At 38.9% G+C, this 23,322-nt stretch overlaps 1 protein-coding gene across 1 annotated transcript in view; it reads right to left on the bottom strand.

Annotated features, from left to right (window-relative positions):
* The window catches only part of DGKI (diacylglycerol kinase iota), a 375,451-nt gene that overhangs the window by 45,711 nt on the left and 306,418 nt on the right, over positions 1-23,322 (bottom strand). Inside the window, exons 26-27 of the mRNA XM_039860746.1 lie at positions 22,463-22,590; positions 20,620-20,742 (exon numbers count right to left, since the gene is read on the bottom strand). Of these exons, the coding sequence (XP_039716680.1) occupies positions 20,620-20,742; positions 22,463-22,590 (251 nt within the window). The remainder of the gene's footprint in view (positions 1-20,619; positions 20,743-22,462; positions 22,591-23,322) is intronic.

Raw genomic sequence — 23,322 nt, 5'->3', positions numbered from 1 at the left:
TACTGAAAATTATAAGTACAATGATCAAGAATGATCTCATAGAAATTATACCCCCAAAATTCAGTTAAATAAAACTTCAATAGAGTAGACAGTGCAATTAATGTGTTGGTTGTATGAAGCATCCCAATAAATAACTCCCAAAGCTTACCTGGATTGGTTGAGTGGTGGATGTTACTAAAATGTCTACTGCATGGAGTTACAGGTTAAATGCACAAACTTAGTTAAGTCTGGGTTTATCACATGCAAAAAAGAGAACTCATAGAAATGTGACAATAGATAATATCCTGTGATGTCAGTGTCACTAAGTGTCCAAGGCCAGGTCTCCAGAGAAAATGCCAGAGATGTAAATGAGCCCTAGATGTAAAAAACAAACAAACAAACAAACAAACAAACAAAAAAACTACTTGGAAAGGAAAAAAAAATGAAACAAGCATAAAAGAAATGGCAGGTACCCTTATCATGATCAGTTTTTTGTTTCCACTCTTTGTGGCATTTAATGTTTGAATGAGAATGACATTGACCCTCTAGCGTATGTCTCTAAACCTGTGAGAATCAGGATGCCAAAAGAGGACAACCCTTGGGGTCCCACAGAACTTTTATAAATCAATGACTTGCATGTTCTATTTGGGGTTCGGCTCTAATTCTGATAGATACCAATGGAGTGTCACATAACCCCTTGCACAATAAAACCTTTTTCTTTCCACAGCTGACTACTAATTGAATTACTCTGAGCAATACAAAGAAAACCTTGTGGATCAAAGACACAATCTTAACTACTAACTTATTCTTTTCTGGGGAGAAAGAGAGACATGCAATACTGGATCCTGAGGTGTTAGAATTTTGAAGGAAAAAGCAAGAAATCAGTTGGGAGGAGTCTCCTCTAAACAATCAGCTTCCTGGTGCCCACAGCAGGGGGATGACTAAAGGCAAACGCATGAGTTTGCTAATAAAGCTATCTGTTAATATAACTAATATGTATGAGATGTGATGGCAAACTTGTGGGAAAGAATGAATCTGTGGATGCACGATGGTTAAAGTAAAATTTTAGCTACTTTGGGATACTCGATACTGCTTTACCTTCTCTACTGATCAGTAATATTTTGGTCCCTTATGGGAGAGAACAGTAAAGTATAAAGACATAGTAGTGTTATCAGCGGCCGTGTCTAATCGTTTTAACCTTGCAGGTCTCTTCAAGTAAACTGTTGCATGTGAAAATGACAGAAGGTCCCAAGATTCAGTGCAGAGAAATTGGCATTTGGGAGATGGACACGGGGAACAGAGAGAGGACACCTAACACCCTCCTCAGTTATCACTGCAGAGTAAGCTGTTTGAAAAACACCACTCGGTCTCCCTGGATGGACCTGACCTGTCTTCTCCGTGGAGTCCCTCTGTTTGACACCAGGCACACACTGGTCTTCCCCACCAGCTTCTGAGTTCCTTGAAAACTAGGGCCATATCTTATTTAAAACATCCTGGGCTCCTGATTAAAATGTGTTGAATTGAATTAATTTTCGTACCACCACCCTGGTTCAGATACATTCTGGAGATCCTCAAAAAGTCATCATGTCACCTTCAAACTACCTTCAAGACAAGTTTGCCAGCTCTTAGACCAGCCATCAGGGAAGAGCCTCAAGAATGACCCTGATGCTCTAGATTGGTGATGATGTGGGCACTCTCCGAGACAAAAGACACCCCATACACCCAGTGATGGAGAAATCCACTATTTGTCTTAATGATTAGGAAAATGAAGGAGAGGGGGTTGAATAGAGGTGAAATGAGATTGGAAGGTGAGTCTAAAGAAAAACATATATTGAGATAACATGAAAGAATTTCTTAAGCTACCCAGGGCATAACAAAGAGTCAGCAACAAGGAAAAGTCTTCACCCTTGGTGTTTTCTGATGGGAAGTAAGCAAAAATAAGTCTCAGATTGGTTGCAATTAATTTGTCACGGAGCTATGGGAACAAAGAAAAACTCATGCCAATGAACGACTCAACGTCCCAGGTGAAGGGCTGGGGCAGTGGGGTTATTTGCTGCCTTTCTGTAAAAGCCAAGCACTAATATTAAATCTGAAAAATTCCAGACGGCTCTGTTAATGTCCCAAGGGGAGGCATCCAGGCAGCGGGGAAGAACTATCGATTTCAGAGTGTTTTCTGAGGATTAGTCATGTTGAGTTTCTGTGCTGGACGTCTCCCACACGCCTGGATTTGTGGAATTTCAAGACATATGGAGTATTTCAATCCTCACTCAGTATTTCACCTTTCCCTGTAACGAGTTACTAAATTATACAACCAAGACATGTACATCATACATTATGCCTGCAAATGGGCATACAAAGTTTTACAGAACTTAGCTCAGGAGGGAAGAAATATCATGAAATCAGCAATATGAGTAGTTATTTTTAAAACAGCGGGGTTGAGTTCCAGGAACAGATAATCTTCCTCAACCTAGCGACTAAAGAATGCATGAAGGCTCAGGGCTTCTTCTTCTCATGGCACCTGAAAGATTTGTGTTCTGTCTCAGTTAGTTTATTTCTCTTCCAAAGACACTTTGTCCTGGAGATAGCATCTGCCTCACAACAAAAACTACAGGATTTAGAGTTTTCCTCATCGTTGTCTTTTATTATGGTCTACAGAATATTTATACTTCTTTTGCATCATTTTATTTGGTTTTAGTTTTGTTTTTTTTTTTAATTTTTATTTACATTTCATTCAAATCCAGCAAAGTAAAACAACAAAAACAAAACTTAAGTCTTGCATTTAAAAATCTTTCTCCTATTTTATTAATCCAGACAAATTATTACTCAGGTTCGAATGCTTCAACTTTTATTGATTCAAAACTGAATTAATAATTATTACTTGAGACCCTATTAAGTTCCAGGGCCTGTACCAAGTGACTGAAATACAAAGATGAACAAGATACCAGTTTTAAGAAACTCAATCTAGTGAAGGTGAAAAAATATGTAAAAAAACGATTATGCTTAAGAGAAAAAAAAATGTACTGATCAAAATGTACTGATCATATATGAAGTAAGGAGGTAGCGCAGAAGAGAGGGAGACCATTTCTGTTGCCAAAGAGTGAAAGAATGCTTTAGAAAGCCAGAACCTTCTGAGCTGGGCTTTGCAAGATAAGTAGAAGCTTCGTAGGTAAGTAAGAAAAAAGAAAAAAATCCAGGTAGAAGCAACAGGCAGATGAAAAAGAGTGCAGATACATAATTGATATGTTATCAGGTACGCAAGTAACTCAGCGTTGCTAAAATGTAAGGAAGTAATCAATATTAGGACTGGACACATAAGAGGTAGGGGCCATTTCACACAGGGCTCAAGAGGCCATTTCAAAGCGCTTGTCATTTACCCTCTAAGCTAAATGGAGCAAAGTTGTGAAGCAGAGTTGTCCCACATTCTCATTTGTGCTTTTGAACAGGCGGGCTATGGGTGGTCAACTACAAAAAAGCGAGAATAAAGGCAGAGGCACGCTAAAGACTACAACTACTAACTTTCACGTTAATTTCTCATCTCTTCAATATTTTTTTTTTCCTGCAATTCACGGAAAATAACAGGGAGCATGAGAACCAGTAAAGGAAGCATTATCCCCTTTGACTAAACTAGAAGATGCCCATAAACTGGAATGATCATATATGAATAAGAGCTACCAAATACAGTAAAATCGGATCAAATTTCATGGGGAAACAGAGAGAGCATCTCGATCTCAGTCAACTTAAGAGATCTGAGCTACATCATGCAGCACAAAATTCATGACAGAAAGCCCTCCCCTCTGAGTCCCGCATCCTGCCCGTCAGGCTGGAACCAAGCCCCAGTGAAGTGTTACTGAGAAAGCGTTTGAAGACAACAGACTCAAAGCCAAGCTTTCAGAAATGCACCAACCCGCTCTCCCTAATGATCCACCCCAATCAGTTCCAAAAAACGACTTAGCCCATGCAGATACAAGTCATGAACAAAAAAGGGGACTCAACATGATTTCGACATAAAAATACCCCAAGAAGGAAGCAGCAGAAGGGTGCACGACGAACAAACATAAGCTGGGGAGGTACTAAAAAGCAGGTAAACACTAACAGATCTCCAAGAAATTTAGAAACGGAAAAAGGGTAGGAAGGGATGAAGGAAGATATAAAGAGATGATGTAATAAGGGATAGAAATAGTCTTCCACAGACAGGAACTCAAAAGAAGAAATACCACGATCACGAAATAGCCATAAAACCATAGCAGAGGGAGAAAGAACACAGGTTCTCTCAGAGTCTTTGAACTAGTAAGTTATAGAGAAAGCTTGAGAGCTTTTCCCACCGTGTCCCCACAGTCTTGGGAAAAGAAGATGAAGAAGAGGTGAATAACCGCTAACAGATATTAAGAAATGATCCATTTGCTTATCCATCCATTCGAGCTCTGTGGAAGTGTGTTGCGCCTTTTTTCATTTTGATTTATTTTTCTATGAAGTCGATTTGAACACTTGCTAGTAAAAGTCTCCTTTCCAGTGTTAACAACCCCGCTTAGGAGAACATACATATTTTTCTCTCCTTTTCATTCAGGCGACACTTTTCAAACCAGGGTATGCATAGGAACTTGAAAATCAGAGAAGATCCGGGAAAACAAGACATTATTTTTAGATGGGGAATTATATAATTTAACTGGTAAAATTATAATGTTATTTTTATATTGAAACTGGCACAGCCACATTATGGATCCAAAAGCAAAAGTCACTTGAATTCTTAAAATAAAGCAATAAACTTTAAAAAAAAAAAAAGCTATGTTTGAAGCAGTCAGCTTCAGGCACTGTCTCCAAGGTCCCCAGGAGGGTATTTGTTCTCTTCTGGATTAGAAATATTTCCAAGGAAAAGTCTGAAAATATGAAATGATTGACCTAAATAGAGCTATAACATCTTGGAATGAGTCATTTTATAAATGAATGTATGCTGGTATCAAGAGTCTGAGGGAATGAGACATCAAGCATACACTGGCTCGTGGCTACTGTATTAGACAGCACTGCATCCAGACCCTGTTGTCACTTAAGACATGAAGAATCTCTAAGAAACTCAAAGGCAGTTGTTTGCATTGTCTTCCATCAGCACGTTTCCCTTCAAGCCTTCTAATCTTTTAAGTAGATCAGTTATAAGGCTTGAGAACACTGTAAGATGTGCTCAGTTTTCTACCAGCAAAGTAATAATACGTAAGAGCAAAAGAGAGTCATAGTGATGAAGGCAAAAGAGTCTTGAAGAAGTACTGCACTCTGATGATGGGTTATTGTTTTTAATCAACAAAGCCGGAGCTGACATCATGGGCATTGTGGCTATTTCAGTCTTTCTAATGTGGTACGATGCTTTGCAATACGTTTAGATGCATGCATTTCTTGGCAAGCTCGATGAAATTCTTTAAGCCTACGAGCTCATCCTAACACAATATCTTCGTTATTTGAATAATGCTGTCCTGGCTCTACTTTTTTGAAGTCTCTATATAATATTTTGCTTTTCTTTTCATCCCATGGTTTGAATTCCACAGCATCCACGTCTTCGTGATTTGGTCCTTCCTTGGAATGTCTTTATCACCTCCTCCCTTGGAGACAGATATAAGGTCAACAGACGATCCATTTTAGGTAGCCTTTCTTAAAGCTGGAGGATAAATACAATGAATACTGGGGACCCATCTAAATGGGTCTTTTACTTTTTAGAGAAAGCCATCCCCACTAATAAATGTCTATCTCCCTTCTCAGTGTCCCTAACACATATACCCTCAACTTAGCATTTCTACACCATCACCTAGTGGGGAGCTGGCCAAGGAATGGGGTCACCACATGGAGGTGAGCTTGGAACAAACATGTAGAATAGTTTTAGAGCCGAGTCTGAATTGGCACAAGAGCAGGGGTCTGTATGCTGAAAATATTCAGCAGCAGAGTATATCTCTAAAACCGTGGATGGGGGGAAGACCTCTGACGTCACGGGCCTGCCTGGACGAGCCAGGGCCTCTTTACTTCCCAGCTACCATCAAGGAATTGTAGAGAAAACAAAGGCAGGATACTAGGGTGAGCTAGAAGCTGCGCTGTCTCTACACTCCGCTTGGCGCATCATAAGTAAACCGTTCCTTGGCTGCGAAGTTCTCATCAGGGAACAAAAAAGCACACTCACCAAAATCAACCCTCTTTCTACAAGTATTTTATCAATTTTCTGTTTTATGTCTGCCTTTTCTCTTTGTCTTCCAGCTTTAGGGGCAAGGACTACAACAGAAACACTGTTCCCTACACGCACGGGGTGATCATCCACATCTTACTTAGGGAAGAGAAAGAGAGGCCCCTGGTTTCCAGCTTCATATCGACTCCAAATGTTCTTGCCATTTCGCCTTTGTCATTCTATTTTTATTTCTTTTTCCTTTTGCTGACCACTGAGAGTTCCCTGGGCTTATCTCAACTACCTTCTTCACACTTGGGTGGAATCCGATCTCTGTAAAACAGCCTCTCATCATGTGAAGACAGCAGAAGCCTTCGGGTCTGGGCAAAATTGCCCAAACAAAACTCCTGAGAAATGGCCCAAGTGGAAACTGATTTCCCAGCGGGGAGCCCCGCCAGGCACATTTCAAGAGTGCACCCCGCTGCTGCAGAAACACCGTCCTTACCGTTCTGTTCTACCTTGAAGCGATGATGCTACACACATTCGATTTATTTCCTGTTGATGGACAAAGAATTTTCACGTAAATCAAGCGAGCCCAAGCATGATTTAATGTGATCTGAAAGCACAGCTGTAGATGATCATATCTCAACAACAGCTTTTTCTCCCTGGAGCTACCCTCAGGGATATTCACTGCCGAGAGGGCTGCTATGTCTGGCCGATGACGTCATTTTGAGGGCTTGGGAGAGAAACAGTGAGATCGTAGATCTAGATGACATCTTTACCACCATTACTCTAGCATCTCGAACCGGGAAAGTAGAACCCCCGATCCCTTAGCACGGAGAATCCGCATCAACCATACAATCCTCTCTTTGTTTGTTTTTCCCCCTTCTGATTGTGAATATTGCTTTGAAGACAATGCACAAAGCACGTACAGTACAAGACAGCAGGCGAGAATGAGAGCGAGAGAGATGAAAGTTACAGTGGCCGCACAAAGTGGCATTGAAATGGGAAAATGACAAACACATTCTCTATTCAAGTGGTCACAAACCCTTTCAGGGACTGCCAAATAGCTTCAAAGGTAACATTCACCAACCAGCAGAGGGGAGGGATGAGGAAAGACTACCATCACAGCAAGGAGAGATGGGCCCTTGTGTGCAGGTAAGAAAATGGGTCCTAGAACTCAAATAACAAAGTTCGCTTGCGAGTCTTTCCTTCGATGTACATTTCTGCTAATTCCCTTCATGCTCATAATTTCTTATTCTTTAAGACTTTCTTACCTAAACATGTACCCTGATGAGCCCCAGATGCGTTTTACTTGAAATATCTTGCATGTTTTTCAAATAAGTTATCTATTTAGTTACATTTGGCATTTAAAAAATACCTCTGTTTTTCCACTAGATTGTATGATCCAATTTCTCCTATACACGCTCCTTAATCAGTTTGCTGAACGAAAAAAAACCAACCCTAAATGCCCTTTGAGCTTGAAATTTTACTGCCACCTGCTGTTGATCTCTAAGAACTGCAACAAAATGAGGGGAAAGGAGTTCCTTTGAATTCTGAAGGTAAAGAGATGAGCAGAAACGGGCTAACATGGGTGGTAGACATAGGGAAAAAATAGATAAAAGAGATGGTGTTGAAGAAACTGATATTTAACAAGTTCATTCGACACGAAAACTTAACCATCACACGTCTCATTACTTAAAATATGAACACTGCTGGGAAACATTTTAGCATTCTGAAGACACACAAAAACACTGTATTTTAGACACACTGCAGTCATGCAGATATAAAAGATGTGACGCTTCACATTAGAAATCAGTATTCGCAATAGAGCGGCCAGCTTAAGTTCTAAAAAAAGGAGTAAAAGAATTGAAAAGACAGGTGATTCCAAAATCCAACCAAGGGAGACATACCCAGTGGGGAGAATCCTCTAGAAAAAGCTGCTGGCTTTATCCTGGGGACTCTGGGAGCCTTGGTCAGTAGCTCTTGTTGAGATACAATCCTTATCTGGAGTTTTGTGAATGTGGGTTTCTTTTTTCTTCAAGCATAAATTGAAACACATAGCTCTAGATCGTACAGGCAAATCACATGAGTGCCACGTTTACACAAAAGGCCATCTCATATATTGCGTGATTCAGGATGTGCAATATCTACCTGTGGGGTCGTGGTAATTGATCAAGGGCTTACCCAGCGCTCACTGCTTTTGTAAAATTAAGTAAGGGCTTCTGAATCCACCTTTAGAACATGGAAGAAAAAAAAATGGTGGAGTTGGAAGCTGCTTAGGCACTTCTCCCAAAAATAACCATAATATAACCCAGAAATTTTCCTATCAACATCTCCTCCCACCTTATTCAGTTCTTGGAAGAGGAAATGCAGGTTCAAGACACTAGCATGGGGAGCAGACAGTGTCTGTCTCCTTCCAATTCTTCTGCATCTAAGGACCAGATAGTTTTAAGTACTATAAACAAGCAAAAGCAGTAAAGGAATAAACAGCAAAGCAATAAATCTCATCACATTACGAGAAAATGGTAAACGAATACAAGTAAAGCATAGTAACATTGAGAACAGGAAGCGAAAATGAGCTCTACAGACTCCTTGAGAATAATTCCATTAATTCAGTGTTTGAATATTCAGCACTGCTACATGCTGAACTCCATCCCAGGACTTGCAGGAAGTCCTGCACTGGTAATATCTCATCCATCTTTCACGGAGATTTTAAGGGGGTTGTGGAGCAAGATGAACATCACGCAGAGTAGAGGAGAAACCTGCAGAGCAGTATTTGTGGTGCTCCTTGCTCTGATGCCCAGTGATTAGCATAAAGAGCCAGAAAAGTTAGGCAAAGGGAAAATGTGGTCTTCAACTTCCTGAATTCCAAATAAGTAGTCTCTTCATGTGGTAGTTTCGTTTCTTGTCCCAGTCTCCTTCGGGTTGTGGGTTCAGGGCTCCCAGAAGTTTCTGAGAGAATTTCCACACTCCATACACTCCCAGTCCCCTTATTTCTAATGCCACTAAAGGCCTCTCCTTCACATCCCCGACCCCACGCCTGCGCACACCCAGTGACTGACGACTGATCAACGTCCCTCCCACCCGATATTTGCAGGCACATATTTTGGGAAGGATTTTGAAATTACCATTTATACTTTCAATCAATTTAATCAAACTACTTGTCAAAGGCAGGTACACTGAGGAAAACAAGAGTTTTTGAGAAAGAAGCAAAAGGAATGCAGTTATTTTGGAGGTGAGTGGTTAGACAAGAGAGAAGGTCGTCAGGAGGCTCCTGAAGCCTTGAAACAGACCTTTGAACACGGAAGGTTCTGGACTCTGAAGAAGGAGGAAAACGTGACGAGGAGCAGAAGGGCCAGGACACAGAAACCCACTAGGACCACCTTGCCTTCCCCAGGGCTTCCTCACCCATGTTTCCTGGGGTCTCTGCCCCTCTCTCTGTGGAGGAGGGTAGAAGAGAGCCGATTCCTCAGTGATCTTCAGAGGAATGACAGGGGATGAGGACAGCTTTGGAGAGGCCAGGAGAGAGGACATACATGCAGAAATACTTCATGTCGCAGGTAGATGTACCATAGCCATATTCAGGAGAAACTATGGCTTCTTCTCCCTTCTCTGATTGTTAGAATTAAAAACAAATATTCTATGATAGATGATTGGATAAAGCAGCTGGGGTACGTATATACAATGGAATATTACTCAGTCATTAGAAGAGATGAAATACTGCCATTTGCAACAACATGGATGGACCTTGAAATAATCATACCAAGAGAAATAAGCCAGACAGAAAAGGTTGAAAATCACATGATATCACTTATATGTGTGATATAAACCTAAAAGCAACAAATGAACAGGACAAACAAACAGAGACTCATGGACACAGACAATACACTAGTGGTTCCCAGAGGGTAGGGGGGCAGGGGGAGGGGAAGGTAGATGGGGAAAAAAATTAAAATCATTTCTTCAATTAAAAAAATTTTTTAATATATCTAATAACCATAAATAATAATAACAATAAAATAAAATAACAAATATTATCTCAGATCCTGATCAGAACCCTTACTTATCAGGTGACAATCTGAGAGAAGGAGAGGTGGCCTCCCACGTTCCCTCCCGTTGCTGAAACCAGCAGTGGAAGGCCAGCGACATCTCCAGAGCACATGTCCCGAGGTACATAGACTCCCTGGGGTGGGATCCTCTCAGAACGACATGACAGTGGACTTAACTTTGAAAATATGCCCCCTTTCAGAAAGGAAAGAAAAAATTATTGTTCGAACCTTCAGAAACTGCCCACTTCACCGGCAGAATGGACATGTTCCCAGCATGCTCTAGGCAGTGATTCTTACTGCTCTCGACTAAATTTTAACCCCGATGCTAAGAAACCAGGCCCTCAAGGAGCTAGGCCATCATTTCGCTGGACTACCATCTCCTACGTCCATGGCAACTCGTTTTAGCTTGGATTCCATCCAACTTACCCCGTGTGTCTACTCCAGTAACCAAACTAATGAGATTTCAATGTCAAGCTGTCACCACTGGGCCCTTAAGAAAGACCTGGTGACTGGTTCAAGGATGAGAGGGTCAAGTGCACAAAAACAAGTGGCATAGTGATCCTGCCCCCAGCACGTGGCCGTTCCCAGGAGATAGATGAGACAGGCCAAGCTCGTAAGTCCCCACTTCTAGCATAGCCACAGAAAACCAGAAAAATTCCTATTCTTTTATTGGCTTAACAATATTCTTTCTAATTTCTGAGTGCAGAGGAAGGCAAAACTATCATTTTCCCAGTTTTAGAATGATGCATAAGTGGTTTTGTCATAAAAGACTCTGCCACCATCCTGCTAGCTTTCCTTAATGCCCTAAAACAGAGTGTCACTGGAAGAAAAGAGCCATCTTCTTCTTTTGTTATAAAGGAAAACTCCAATATGTCCCCGAGAGGCCCCTTCCACTGTTCCCTGCCTGTCAGCAAACTCAGGAAACGCACTTTTCTGCACACGTGGTCCCCAGGCTTCCAAACGCTCTAGATGCCTCGTCTCCTTCGGTTGACAATCCCTAGGAAGCCTCAGGGTTCTGCTCCCTCCATAAAACTGTGATGGTTTATAGTTCTCCACATTCCAAGTTTCTTCTCCAACCAAAGAACACCTAAAACCTCTTCGAGGACTAAACGTTGCTGACGTAACCAAATAATCCAGAGGTATGACATGGGAGACGTGCCAGCATCTCACTGCGGAGGCTTCTCAGCATGATTCTCCCTCCCCTCCCCACCCGACTCCTGTGCCCATAACTTCCTAAACCCACTGGAGTCAGATTCTACCGTCCAATCTGTAAAATCGCAACATCTCTCTGAGTCAAGGATTCAGTGCATCTTGATTTTTATCAAGTGAATTCCCTGGATCACACAGATCCTTATTAAAATTTGAAACATGTAAATGGATTCTGCAGTCTAACAAAAATGTTTAACGTTTTCTATATCGTTTTGTGACAACTGCTATAGGATCAGCATGGGGTTTGATAGCACTCCAAATAGGCATTCTATTTTGATTTGATTGAGCACCTATTCTCCAACATCCAACACTCGTCCATTCACTCTAAAAGCCGTCCTGTGGATACGGAATGAGCAACCCACGGTTTGTCCATCCAAGGAACTCACATGCTTTAAAGAAGGATTCAATCCACTCCCCTCCCATTCGCAATATTTCTGAGGTGTGAGTAGGTAAGGCTGCCATCTTTCACAAATGAGAAAAGAGAGTCACTTAATGGTAATAATATTTGCTCATGCTGTAATTGTTGGCAAAAGTTGGAGCTCATGAAAATGAAAGGGCAGGCTTTCTCGGCATCATTTTAAATAAAATGGATGTTTAATATTACAGCACATATTACCTTAATAAGCTCTTTTTTTCCCCTATCGTTGGCCAAGAATAAGATCTGGTGCATAAAAGATTCTATTCTGGCTCTGCAAACTGACTAAACTTAGAAATGGAAATGTAACTTCATATCCAACAAAAGGTTTAGGGTCCCGAAATGCATAAGTGTTTGAGGTGCAATTATCAAAAAAAACAGAGGAAAAAAATCTCTCATTAAATATTTTGCACACATAAAGGGACAGTATTAAATTTTGCTTGCTTAAATGGAGAGGGAAACAACTTGGGATAAAGCAAAAGAAAAAGAAGAAAGGAAGATGCATGTCAGCTATAATGTAGTTTTTCCAACCCGAGTGATAAGCCAGGGAGAACAGGGTTTAGACCTATCAAAGGTGAGTAGGGATGGAACCGAACTACCTTCATGAAACAGATGCAAGGGACTTTCTCTAGCCTGACAGCACCAATTTCATCCCTAAGATATATTCCAGCAAAACGTGCACCCCACTAAGAAGATTGCTTTTCTCCTTCTTATCTGATTGTGATGTTGGAAGGATATTTCCACAACCCAAATCAATGTTCAATACTCTGTCCTCTTGAGAACTTTGAGTTTTGAGAATAAGCACAATTATCTTTTTTGTTTTAATCAGAGTTTCAGGCCACCTCCTGATGTTCCAGGAAGGAATTGGGTAAAGAAAACAGCTGAAGACGAGAGCGGAATTAAACTATCATTCCTATGCTGGGCCCAGAACTTTCCGAAGTTTTGGAAGGAGGGAGGCTTCCAGACTATCTTCTTCATATGGTGGTTCAAGACTGTAAACTACACCAAAAAAGACAATTTTTCAGTTTAATGTATTACTAGGAGCTCTGGATCTCTCCAAATAACTTGCCAGTTCTATAAACTTCCTTACACGCACAGCGGGTAGATTGATGCTAAACTATCGTTGAGGACATTTAGTTAATCGAGGTGCATTTCTGGTTATATAATGATGAAAAGCAGACACGTATCTGCTCATGTGCAAAAGTTAAATAAGCATAGAACCCTTAAAAAGTTTTTCTTGAGGCTAACATTTTTCATTGTTTTTAAAAATATTCCTCCTTTTCATATCAAAAAAAAAAAGTGAAACGTGGAAGAAGCAGTGCATTCTATTTCCTCTTGTTTCCAGAACAAGTGCTGTAGTATAAGATGCTAGATTCTGTGAACTTCGCTTTTATTTTACCATGTACCGAGTGATGCTGTGTACATAAACGAGTATATCAGTTTAATTTTTAGACTACCACATGGCATGTTTAACTATTTTCTTCTTTCAAATGTCTGTTAATGCAAAGTAGGCTACTTCATAATAATGTTAAAAACAAAATACGCTAACGATGTAATTAAAAAAAAACTTTAAAAAGTAACTCGTTATGTGCAGTCCTATTTTTACAAATGTTTTCTACTATTGGGTGCTTTTACTTTTATTTTAGTTTTCATTGGATAGTATTCAACCATAATTAAAGTTGCATGAGGTGACTGCTTCACATTTCTCATACCCATATTTCGTTGAGTGCTGTCTAAAACTGTTGCGCTAGCCAAAGTAATGCCATGAAATCATATGTGGACTTTACCCACGAGTTACTGTCAAAGGCCCTGTTATTGCCACGTGAAGAGGCGCTGACTTTGCATCTGTGCTCCACCACCATGTTCAGACCATTTTATACATTTCAGTGACCTTTAAGAAAAGGCAAAACCAAGTACATAATGAAGATAAGTTTCATTTAGACGACTATATTTTATATTTTCATTAAACCATACAAAAAATATTATGTCTTTCTGGCATATAACTACCTCCTTAACCATTGAACAGGCATTCAAATAAATTGTACACAGTAAATTTTACAGTAGCTAATTTATTATTAAATGTGAATTTATGCCTCATCACTTTAAAAGGTTATTGTGTTCTACTGCCTATTTTAGATTACTTTGGAAGTATATATATTAAATTTAATATATATAATAAATATATAATAAATTATATAGGTATGATTTATTAAATATTAAATTTAATAAATTTATATCTATTTATATATATAAAAATATATATATTTAAGCCAATACAATCTTGAGAAAGAAGAATGAAGCTGGGGGCACCACTTCCTGATTTCGAACTATATTACAAAGCTATGGTAATTAAAACAGTGTGATAGCGGCATAGAACCAGCTACATAGATAAATGGATCAGGATAGAGAGCCCAGAAATAAATTTATGCATGTATGGTCAATTAATTGATGACGAAGAAGCCAAGAATATGTAGTGGGTAAAGGATGGTCTCGTTAATAAACGGTGCTGGGAAAACTGGACATCCACATACAGAAGAATGAAACTGGACCACTATCTTAAACTATATACAAAAATTAACTCAAAACAGATTAAAGACTTGAAGATAAGACCTGAAACTGTAAAACTCCTGGAAGAAAACACAGCTGGCAAGCTCCTTGACATGGGTCTTGGCAAAGAGCTTTTGAATCTGATACCAAAGGCAAAAGCAACAAGAGCGAAGATAAACAATTAGGACTACATCAAACCCAAAACCTTCTGCACAGCAAAGGAAACCGTCAACAGAATGAAAAGGCAACTTGTTGAATGAGAGAAAATATTTGTAATTCATACTCCTGATCAGGGCTAATTTCTAAAATATATAAAGAATTCATATAAGTCAATACAAAATAACCCCTAATGACCCGATCAAAAAATAGGCAGAAGATGTGAATAGACATTTTTCCAAAGAACACACATGAATGGCCAATAGGTACATAAAATGATGCTCTATATCACTAATCGTCAGGGAAATGCAAAGCAAAAGCACAACGAGATACCACGTCACACCTGTTAGAAGGGCTATTGGCTATCATCGAAAAGACAAATAACGAGTGATGGCGAGGATGTGGAGGAAAAGGAACCTCATGCACTGTTGGTGGGAATGCAAGTTGGTGCAGCCACTATAGAAAACAGTATGGAGATTCTTCAAAAAATTAAAAATAGAACTACCATGTGATCCAGCAATTCCACTTTTGGGTATTTATCTAAAGGAAGAGAAAGCACTAATTCAAAAAAATATATGCACCTCTATGTTCATTGCAGCATTATTTATAATAACCAAGATGTGGAAAAAACCTAAGAGTCCATCGATGAATGAATGGATAAAGAAATTGTGGTACTATATATGTAGGAATATTATTCAGTCATTAAAAAAAAATGAAATCTCGCCATTTGTGACATTGATGGACCTCAAGGGCAAAGGAGTCAGACAGAGAAAGACAAATACCATATGCTCTCTTTTATATGTGGAATCATATATATACATGTAAATCATAAGTATATATATGTTAAAAATAAAAAGCTCATAGATAAAGAGAAGAGATTTCTGGTTGCCAGAGGCAGAGGGGAAGGGATGGGAGAAATGGGTGAATTGTTTTGTCTTTTTATTTTTTTAGTTTAAATAAATTGAATAAAAACAAAAGAACAATAAAGAACTCAATATAATATTTAAATATTTAATGATAATATTTATATCATTGATATAATTGCTTAGTAATCATACCTAAAATGTTTCTAAGAAATAAAATAAAATAAAATAATGAAATTCAGAGGAAGCAGCAAATTCTATTTTCTCTTGCTTTCAGACCGCTCTATGCATATATCCATTACCATACTTCTCAGAAGAAGCTAGAATAATTGGTTTATGCAATATTTCTCTCAATAATTATTTAGTTTTATATCTTCAGTGCCTAGGTACATTTATCGTTCCTACCTACAAAGAGCTCAATATTTATTTGCTCAATAAATGAAAGATTGAATGAATGGCTTATTCTGTTTCTTAGAATCCCAATGAGATTATAAATCAGACCAGACTCATTACAATTCTGTTTCTGATAAAATTATCTCTGGTTAGAGACAGAAATGCTCTGCCTATCATAAAAATCCCATTAGCCCTGCTTAGTTGATTAGGTAACAGATACCTGCCTAGACACAGAATACGTCAGGGCTGAATATCTGTCTTCCGGTGCTTCACTACACTGTCTCCCAGTGTCTTGGTCTCGTGGCAAGATACTCTGTTTTTACCTGTGTGACCTTCATCTTAGCTTTTCCAGGCTTAGGACCTGGAGGTTCCAAGTGCTTTTCCTTCCATCACTTTTGGAGGTTTCGCATGAACCACAAAACAAAGAACTAAAAAAAGGTTATCTTATTTAGAAATTGGGGAGCATCTCTCAGTCCCTTTATCTGTTTTCCTTTGACCCATGTGACTCACAGTTAATTCTGTCCCATTCGAAAAGATAACTTGGAAAGAATTCATTGGTTTTCCTTGAGTGCCTTTTAAAAAAATCTCATATATCCTGAAGTTGAAAAAAGTCTTTGTTAGGACTGAAATAGATACTCTCTGCTAAAATATGAGTTAATCTCTTCCTTATAAATGAATCTTCTGCCAAAATGAAATATACTCTTGTCATTAATTGTGGTGGTAGGATCAACAGTAAGAACAAACCTCTTTCCAGAATTGCGTTAAGGAGAACTTCCTTAGACACTGAAAACATTTTCTGAAATTAAAGACAATTCACTATGGTCCTAGCAGTCATATGTGAGTCAACCACTTCTCATCGATTTATTTCAAAATTGGTTCTTAAAGATTGTTTTTTACTAAGTTCCTAACATTTTGAAGACCCTGTATATGTTGTACACCCTTCTACAGGATTCTAGTTTCTCCAAAAGGACCTATATGTATAAGTGGTCTCTCTCTCTATTATATATATACATATACACATACATTTTTTTCTTAAAGTTACAGCATTTCTGTGTGGAATTACAATATAAATGCGATCAGTCCCAGGAATAATAGAAAGCTAATTCATTCTTTTTGCTCATTCTGTCTCAATCTCCCTAAATAGTAGGAGGAAGGTTGACGCATCTGAGTTACTAAAGTTTAAACGATGAGAAAACCCCGAGGAAACCCAAGGGGTTTGGGTCGGTTAGAATCTGGAGAAGACCACCTCACGCAGATCCAGACTGGCTGCCACAGAGGAAGAATGAACTGAGCAAAGCACTGTAGTGACAGTTCTGTAGTTTTCCCATATTTATTTCTTGAGTTTTCTCATCATTTCGTCCCTCTTATTTATCTCTTCAAAGAATCGTTTTTAAAAATGTTATATTCTTGGTTAGTCATCTCTTCCATTTGGTTTATTCTATTTGTCATCGATTTCTGTCTTTTACTATTTCTCTCTTGTTTGTTCTCTACTCTGAGATTCTTTTCCCAGTTGTCGAGTTGAATGCTTTATTGGTACGCAATCATTTTTCTCTTGGTAAATGAATTTAGAGCCATAAATCACTCTGTGAATACCACTTGCATGATTTCCTGCAAACTTTGATAAATTGTATTTTCAGCTCCAGGAACTTAAGATGCCCCTTTTGATTGCTTTTTATATAGCAGGTTATTGAACATTGTCTATAGGATGTTGAAATCAAACTTTTCCTATCTCCACATTGGCTGAGACTTTAAAACCTACACAGCAGATGCCATTTGTACCTAGAATATTAAACTAATTCTTCAGATACCGACCGATTCCTAAATATCCCTAATGAGAAGGTAAATTTTGCATATCAAGTAAAATCAAAACTGCATGTACACCCTGCAATGCAGAAGAATACATGTAGTAGGATGTTCACTGCCTTTTCAAAATAATAAAATACTAGAAATCGTTATCAAAATAGAGAAATAAGTTACGGCATATTTATAATACAATATTCTGCCCCAAATTAACTGGTTTAAAAATCTGCAAATATCAATATGGATAAATTTTTAAATGATGATGTTGAATGAAATGGCAAGCTCCAAAAGTATATGCATTTGTATGATATAGGTGCCGAAAAGTAAAAAGATAAAACAATATGAAACAAAAAATAAATAAATAAAACAATACAAATTTTTATGCTACTCAATGTTGTTTATGAATTGAAAGACCTAATGTAAATAACATAAAAAGATAACAAGATATAGAATGATGGTTGGCACATGAGTATCTTTCATAGAATTTTTATATTTCTTTAAAGAAGAGATATATTTAATATATACTTAATAAATTTTAAATAAATGTTTATGATCACCATTTTTTGTTTCAATCCCTTTTTAAACAGCAAAAATAACCATCTTAAAATTACTTCTCAACCATTTTACTTTTGGTTAAGTAAATATGGTTAAGTAAATATGCACATACCAATACAGTCTCCGCATATTGTAGAATTTTTCACTTGACAAATACTAAAAGAAAAGTAGAAGCCAAAGTAAACCTTTCTTGGGCCATGGGGCTCCGAGAATCCTCCCTCTGCACTGACCCTTCAGGAAGACAGTGTAGTGCAGTAAAAAAAAAAACATGGAGCCAGAAGTCAAGCCAACCTCATTCAAACCACAGTTCTCACACTTGTTATCTTGGGTGACCTAAGATGAGTATTTTGATCCTGTGAGCCTCAGTTTGCTCAACTGCTAAGCAATGATGAGATGTAAAAGTTGTTGAAAGGATTAAAGATTATTTAACTAGGGTACAAAGCAAGTAGGAGGTATTTTATCAATACTAGCTATTGCTGGCATTATTATATTATCTATTATTATATATTTATATATAATTGCATTATTCTATAACTGCAGTTATACCCATTTGTATCAGAGATACTCTGTGAAGGAAATAAAGAGATGTTCTTCCTGAGAAATTAATGAACACGATAAAATATTTTAAAGAATTAATAGACTAATTAGGGTAGGGTAAATTATTTATGCTTTTTCTAAAAGGCCATTTCAAATAATCATTTTATCATGCTCATGTATGTATTCTATGTATCAGGGATCCAGACAAAGCCTGGGGTAGGAATACCTGTCCAGAGATTCAGCTGGAAAGACTCAGATGCTCTGGATGAATGTTTGTCTGTTTTCCAGGTGATTTGGCTGAAATTTTTTTAAACATAGTCAGTTGCTCTAGCGTTTTTAAGAGATACAGTATTATAAATGACAAGGAAAACAGATAGTTGTCAACTACAGAGTAATAAACAATTAAGAGAAGTCCCTGAAAAATAATACAACCCAAATAAAAAATAAGAGTTGATTTTAATATAGAGGTTTAAGAACTTGGGTATTATATAAAGTAGTACATTTATTTGTGATACTTGGAAAGAATACTTATTTAGAAACAACCACTTTATATATTATGATAGATATATTAATACACTATATATAGAAAAATTAGGGCATAGGAAACTAGATTAAGCTCATATTCTACTTTGTTGAAATGGTCTGTGTACAAGAACAACTAAAACACTCATCTGGTTTGTCTAGGCGTAATTTCGATTTCTGCAGCTAATTAAAACTTGGATTTTCAAATAAATCTGTCCACAGCTAGATGACCAAATTTTTTTAGCCATCAATGGGTGGCTGATTCATCTTGGTTCACAAGCCTTAATTCTGAATAAAAAAAGAAATGGAAAAACACCCTGAATTGTAAGCAATCAAAATGCCATCAAAAACTAAGAGTGTAGTTTAAAAAGGAAAATTCACTTTTTCCTTTCCCTTTTTTACTCAACGAAATAAGAGGAAGTACAGAAAAGCAATTAAAATGAAGCCACCTTTTGCCCTCAAAGTGTCTGAGTACAACTTTTATCAATGAAATAGCTTCAGATTTTTCATTTTTCTCCCTTTTGTCATACAGAAATTGCTTCTTGTTTTCCTTTAGAAACAATGCATTGTCTTGCCTCTTCAGTTAACCCTAGGCTTCTAAGCATCTTAGTAATCTTATTATTTCATAAAAATAGTCAGACAGCATGGTTACGAGGCCATTGTCCCTATTGGATTAGGGGAGTGGGAACCAGCCTAATTTCATGGATTGTGATGAACTTGCATAACCTCTGAAGAGGGTGATAGGCTTGACTTCAAACAATGGGTGTGACAGGATATGTCTGTGACCACAGCCTGCACCTAAAACCTGCTCCTGCAATAACAGGAGGGAGGATTCGCTGGACACAAATGTGCCAACACTTGCAAACTCCAATCTAACTTCAGATCATAAGACCTAAACAGAAAGCACACCTGCTATGCTGATCTATGAACAAAGGTGGCCTTGTCTGCCCCAAGAGAATGGAGCCACATGAGCGGCAGTCCACTGCAGCCAACACCACCACTCGGCTGTATTATACAGCCGAGTCCACAGGCTCAGGGCCAGACGCAAATGAAACAGAGCTAACAGCACGTCGAAATATTCATACAAATGAAAACTATATGTCACTTCCAAACTGTTCATGATCATGCTCTTGTATGTCTTCATGATGCAGCCAACATAAGGACATCTGGTAAACACTGGATTCCAGTAAAGCAAACACTGAGGAGGTTGAAAGTCTTAATAGATCCACATGAACGTTCTCAATGTGGTTCAGGATGCAAGAGAAATGAAAAGTGAAGCTCCAAGAGGAGCTTGGGTGGATAAAAGTGGGCAAAGTGAATAAAATGTCAAACCACGGGGTGACCGCCAGGAGGCAGTGTGAACAACACCAAAAAGACAACCCTTCTCACTGGTGAAGACCCCACACAACACCCCCGGCGATCACAATGGCACACAGGAGAGGACAGAGAGAGCACTCTTACTGTAGCACACGGGAGGGGCTGAGATCTTTCATATCTGAGTCCTCATAATACGAAGTGATCGTGCCCAGTCCACTGTCGCTCAGCATGCGCTTCCGGAGGGCAGGGTTCCACCAGTCTGACATTCTGAGAGAGAGAAGGGCATTTAAGCCAAGTCAGCCACAGGACCTAATTCCACTCTTTCTTAAGATGGTTCTTATCTCTAAATGTGAGAAGGGAAATTCATCTTTATTGGGTATTTACTAGATACTCTGCATTTATTACGTCAATTTTCTCAAGCATCATGAGCTACTTGTATGATCTGGCCCTCTTTACAGATGAGAAAACTGAATTTCAAGAGGAAGTAATTTAAAACGCGACATGAATGAAAAGTAACGGAGCCTGATGCAGAAATGCAGGTTAGAAAATGACAAAGACCATCCTCTGTCACTGCTTCTCTGTCTCTAGTTCATTTCCAGAGGGGCCACTGATGAGAAATGAGAAAGGCACTAAGTCAAGTTCTAGTGGATTTTCAGACTACTTACTTGGAGCTAGAGCTAATAGAGGGCTAACCCGGAACAAAGCCATTTCTTTTGGCTATTATTTGACCCGGGGTGAATGACTGACAGGGCAAGGCCCACAGTGGACTTGGCGGAAGGTATTCGCTCTCATCAGATCAGGTGGGGCAGGAGGACACAGCCTCTCACTTGTTTACCCCACAACCAACAGGCTCGATTTATCCGACATGGACTACGAAGGTGGTCTCCTCTACCAACTTCTGAGACTCCCAGGGTTACGTCGGGCCACCCTGTGTGCCTTTCGGTGGTCCTGTCATGCCAGGACAGCTCTGATGTCACCAGCTCCGGATTCCTAAACACAGCTATGTATCTGCACCTGTTCCATTCTGCCACTTCTGTGTTCTCTTGATGCCCCCAGCCCCGGCCCAGGGAGAGATAATCAGAAATAGCAGCGATGGTCGACTAAATTAGTGAAGAGGGACAAACGGTCACAGGGTTACTTAAATGAGTATGTCTGTTTATGTCGTATGAGGATGTGCGCACAGTTTGTCTTTGCTATTTGAGCACATGTGTGTGTACTTTCCAGGGAAATCCTTTTAACTATTTAGCCTCCATATATGAGCAAAACACTGGTTTATTAGGCTTCTCACAGGGCAGGGCTTTTTGTCTGTTTTGATTTTAGCGCGCTTGTTTCCCAGGTGCTTACACTAGTACCTGACACCTAAAAAGCTCTAAATAAATAGTTTTGAACTGTTGGAATAATTTACAAATAGTAATACTATTTTGGTGGGTTTAATATAGTGGTTAAATGCATGAGGTCTGACATCATAAAACCTGGGACTGAGTCTCAATTTTTCCATGTATTTTCTGTGCAATCCTGGGAAAGTTATAAAACCCTCTAAGCATCAATCTCCATATCTATGGATTTGGGATAATAATAGAACCAAATTTGGAGGGTCATTGTGAAATGATGATATGATGATTTTTAATAACATAATATTTAATGAGAGAGAGATCCCATTTACATAACTTTTGTTACAGGATATTGTTATAGCTGTTCTATTTTATTATTCAATATTGTTGTAAATCTCTTACTGTGCCTAATTTATAAATTAAACTTTATCATAGGTCTGCATGTATACGAGAAAACAGTATATATAAGGTTTGGTACCATCTGCGGTTTCAGGCGTCCACTGGGGGTCTTCAAATGTATTCCCCATGGATAAGGAACGGACTATTTTAAAACAATTTGATGTCATTCGAATTGTCAAGTCCAAAGCAAAACGAGACACTGATGTCACCCTATGGCCACTCCTACCATCACACCACCAAAGGAGATATATACTCACCCTGAGGCTTGCTCCACGACCAGATCAGGCATTCCTGGAGGTGTCCCCGCCTGCTGTGACAACACCATATCTGGGTCCAGAATAAAAATCTCATCTTGAGAAATCTCCATCACAAAGTGCAAATGTTCCTAAGGAAGAAAAAGAAGTCTGTTAGATGATTGACAGGATGCTCAAATCCATCATCTAAAGGATCACAAAACAAGGCATCCTTGGTCTTGAGGAATCACGAAATTCTGTGACACAGCAAATGTCCACAGTGTATTTTCAGGGGTCTGACCAGTGGACTTCCCTCCCGGAAGTGAAGTCATAGCAAGAGGTTGGCGAGGGCGAGAGATGAAGCCCTCTTGGTTTGATTCCTAGCTGACTAGCATCTTGTTAGGTATAACCAGAAGTGTCCTTGCCTCTTCTTCTTCCCAAATACTATCATATAGAAGAAGCGACACCCCATATGCACAATAACCTGGATGTCCACCCCGAGGACCTGGTCAAGGGTAAGTAAGTAGCATGATTCACAACTGTTTTCATCACTGGATTCTATACTGTACTTTCTTTTTGCAGGAGAATTTTGACAGTGGGAGCACATGTTATCATTGAGCATAAGAATTTTATTTTCTCGTTACTGAACTCTGGGAATTGTTGAGTTGAAACTAAGTAGCCTGGAGGTACCCCTAAGGTCTCAATTGTTTAAAGGCATAACATTTGACTAGGCAGCAGTAGAAATGGTAGTGTACATGAAAATTTGGAGTGCAGGCTGGTGATAATATTCACAAGTCTAGTTAATTACTGTACTCATTTGCAAGGTCAAGCTATATCATATAGAGTCCACAAGTCGCATGAAGACAAATAAATCATAGCTTAGG

Source organism: Pteropus medius, unplaced genomic scaffold (assembly GCF_902729225.1).
Source record: "Pteropus medius unplaced genomic scaffold, Ma_sr-lr_union100, whole genome shotgun sequence".
In the NCBI taxonomy this organism is placed as follows: domain Eukaryota; kingdom Metazoa; phylum Chordata; class Mammalia; order Chiroptera; family Pteropodidae; genus Pteropus; species Pteropus medius.
Note: the sequence above shows the minus strand (reverse complement) of the source record. Positions and strands in the feature narration are given on the sequence as shown.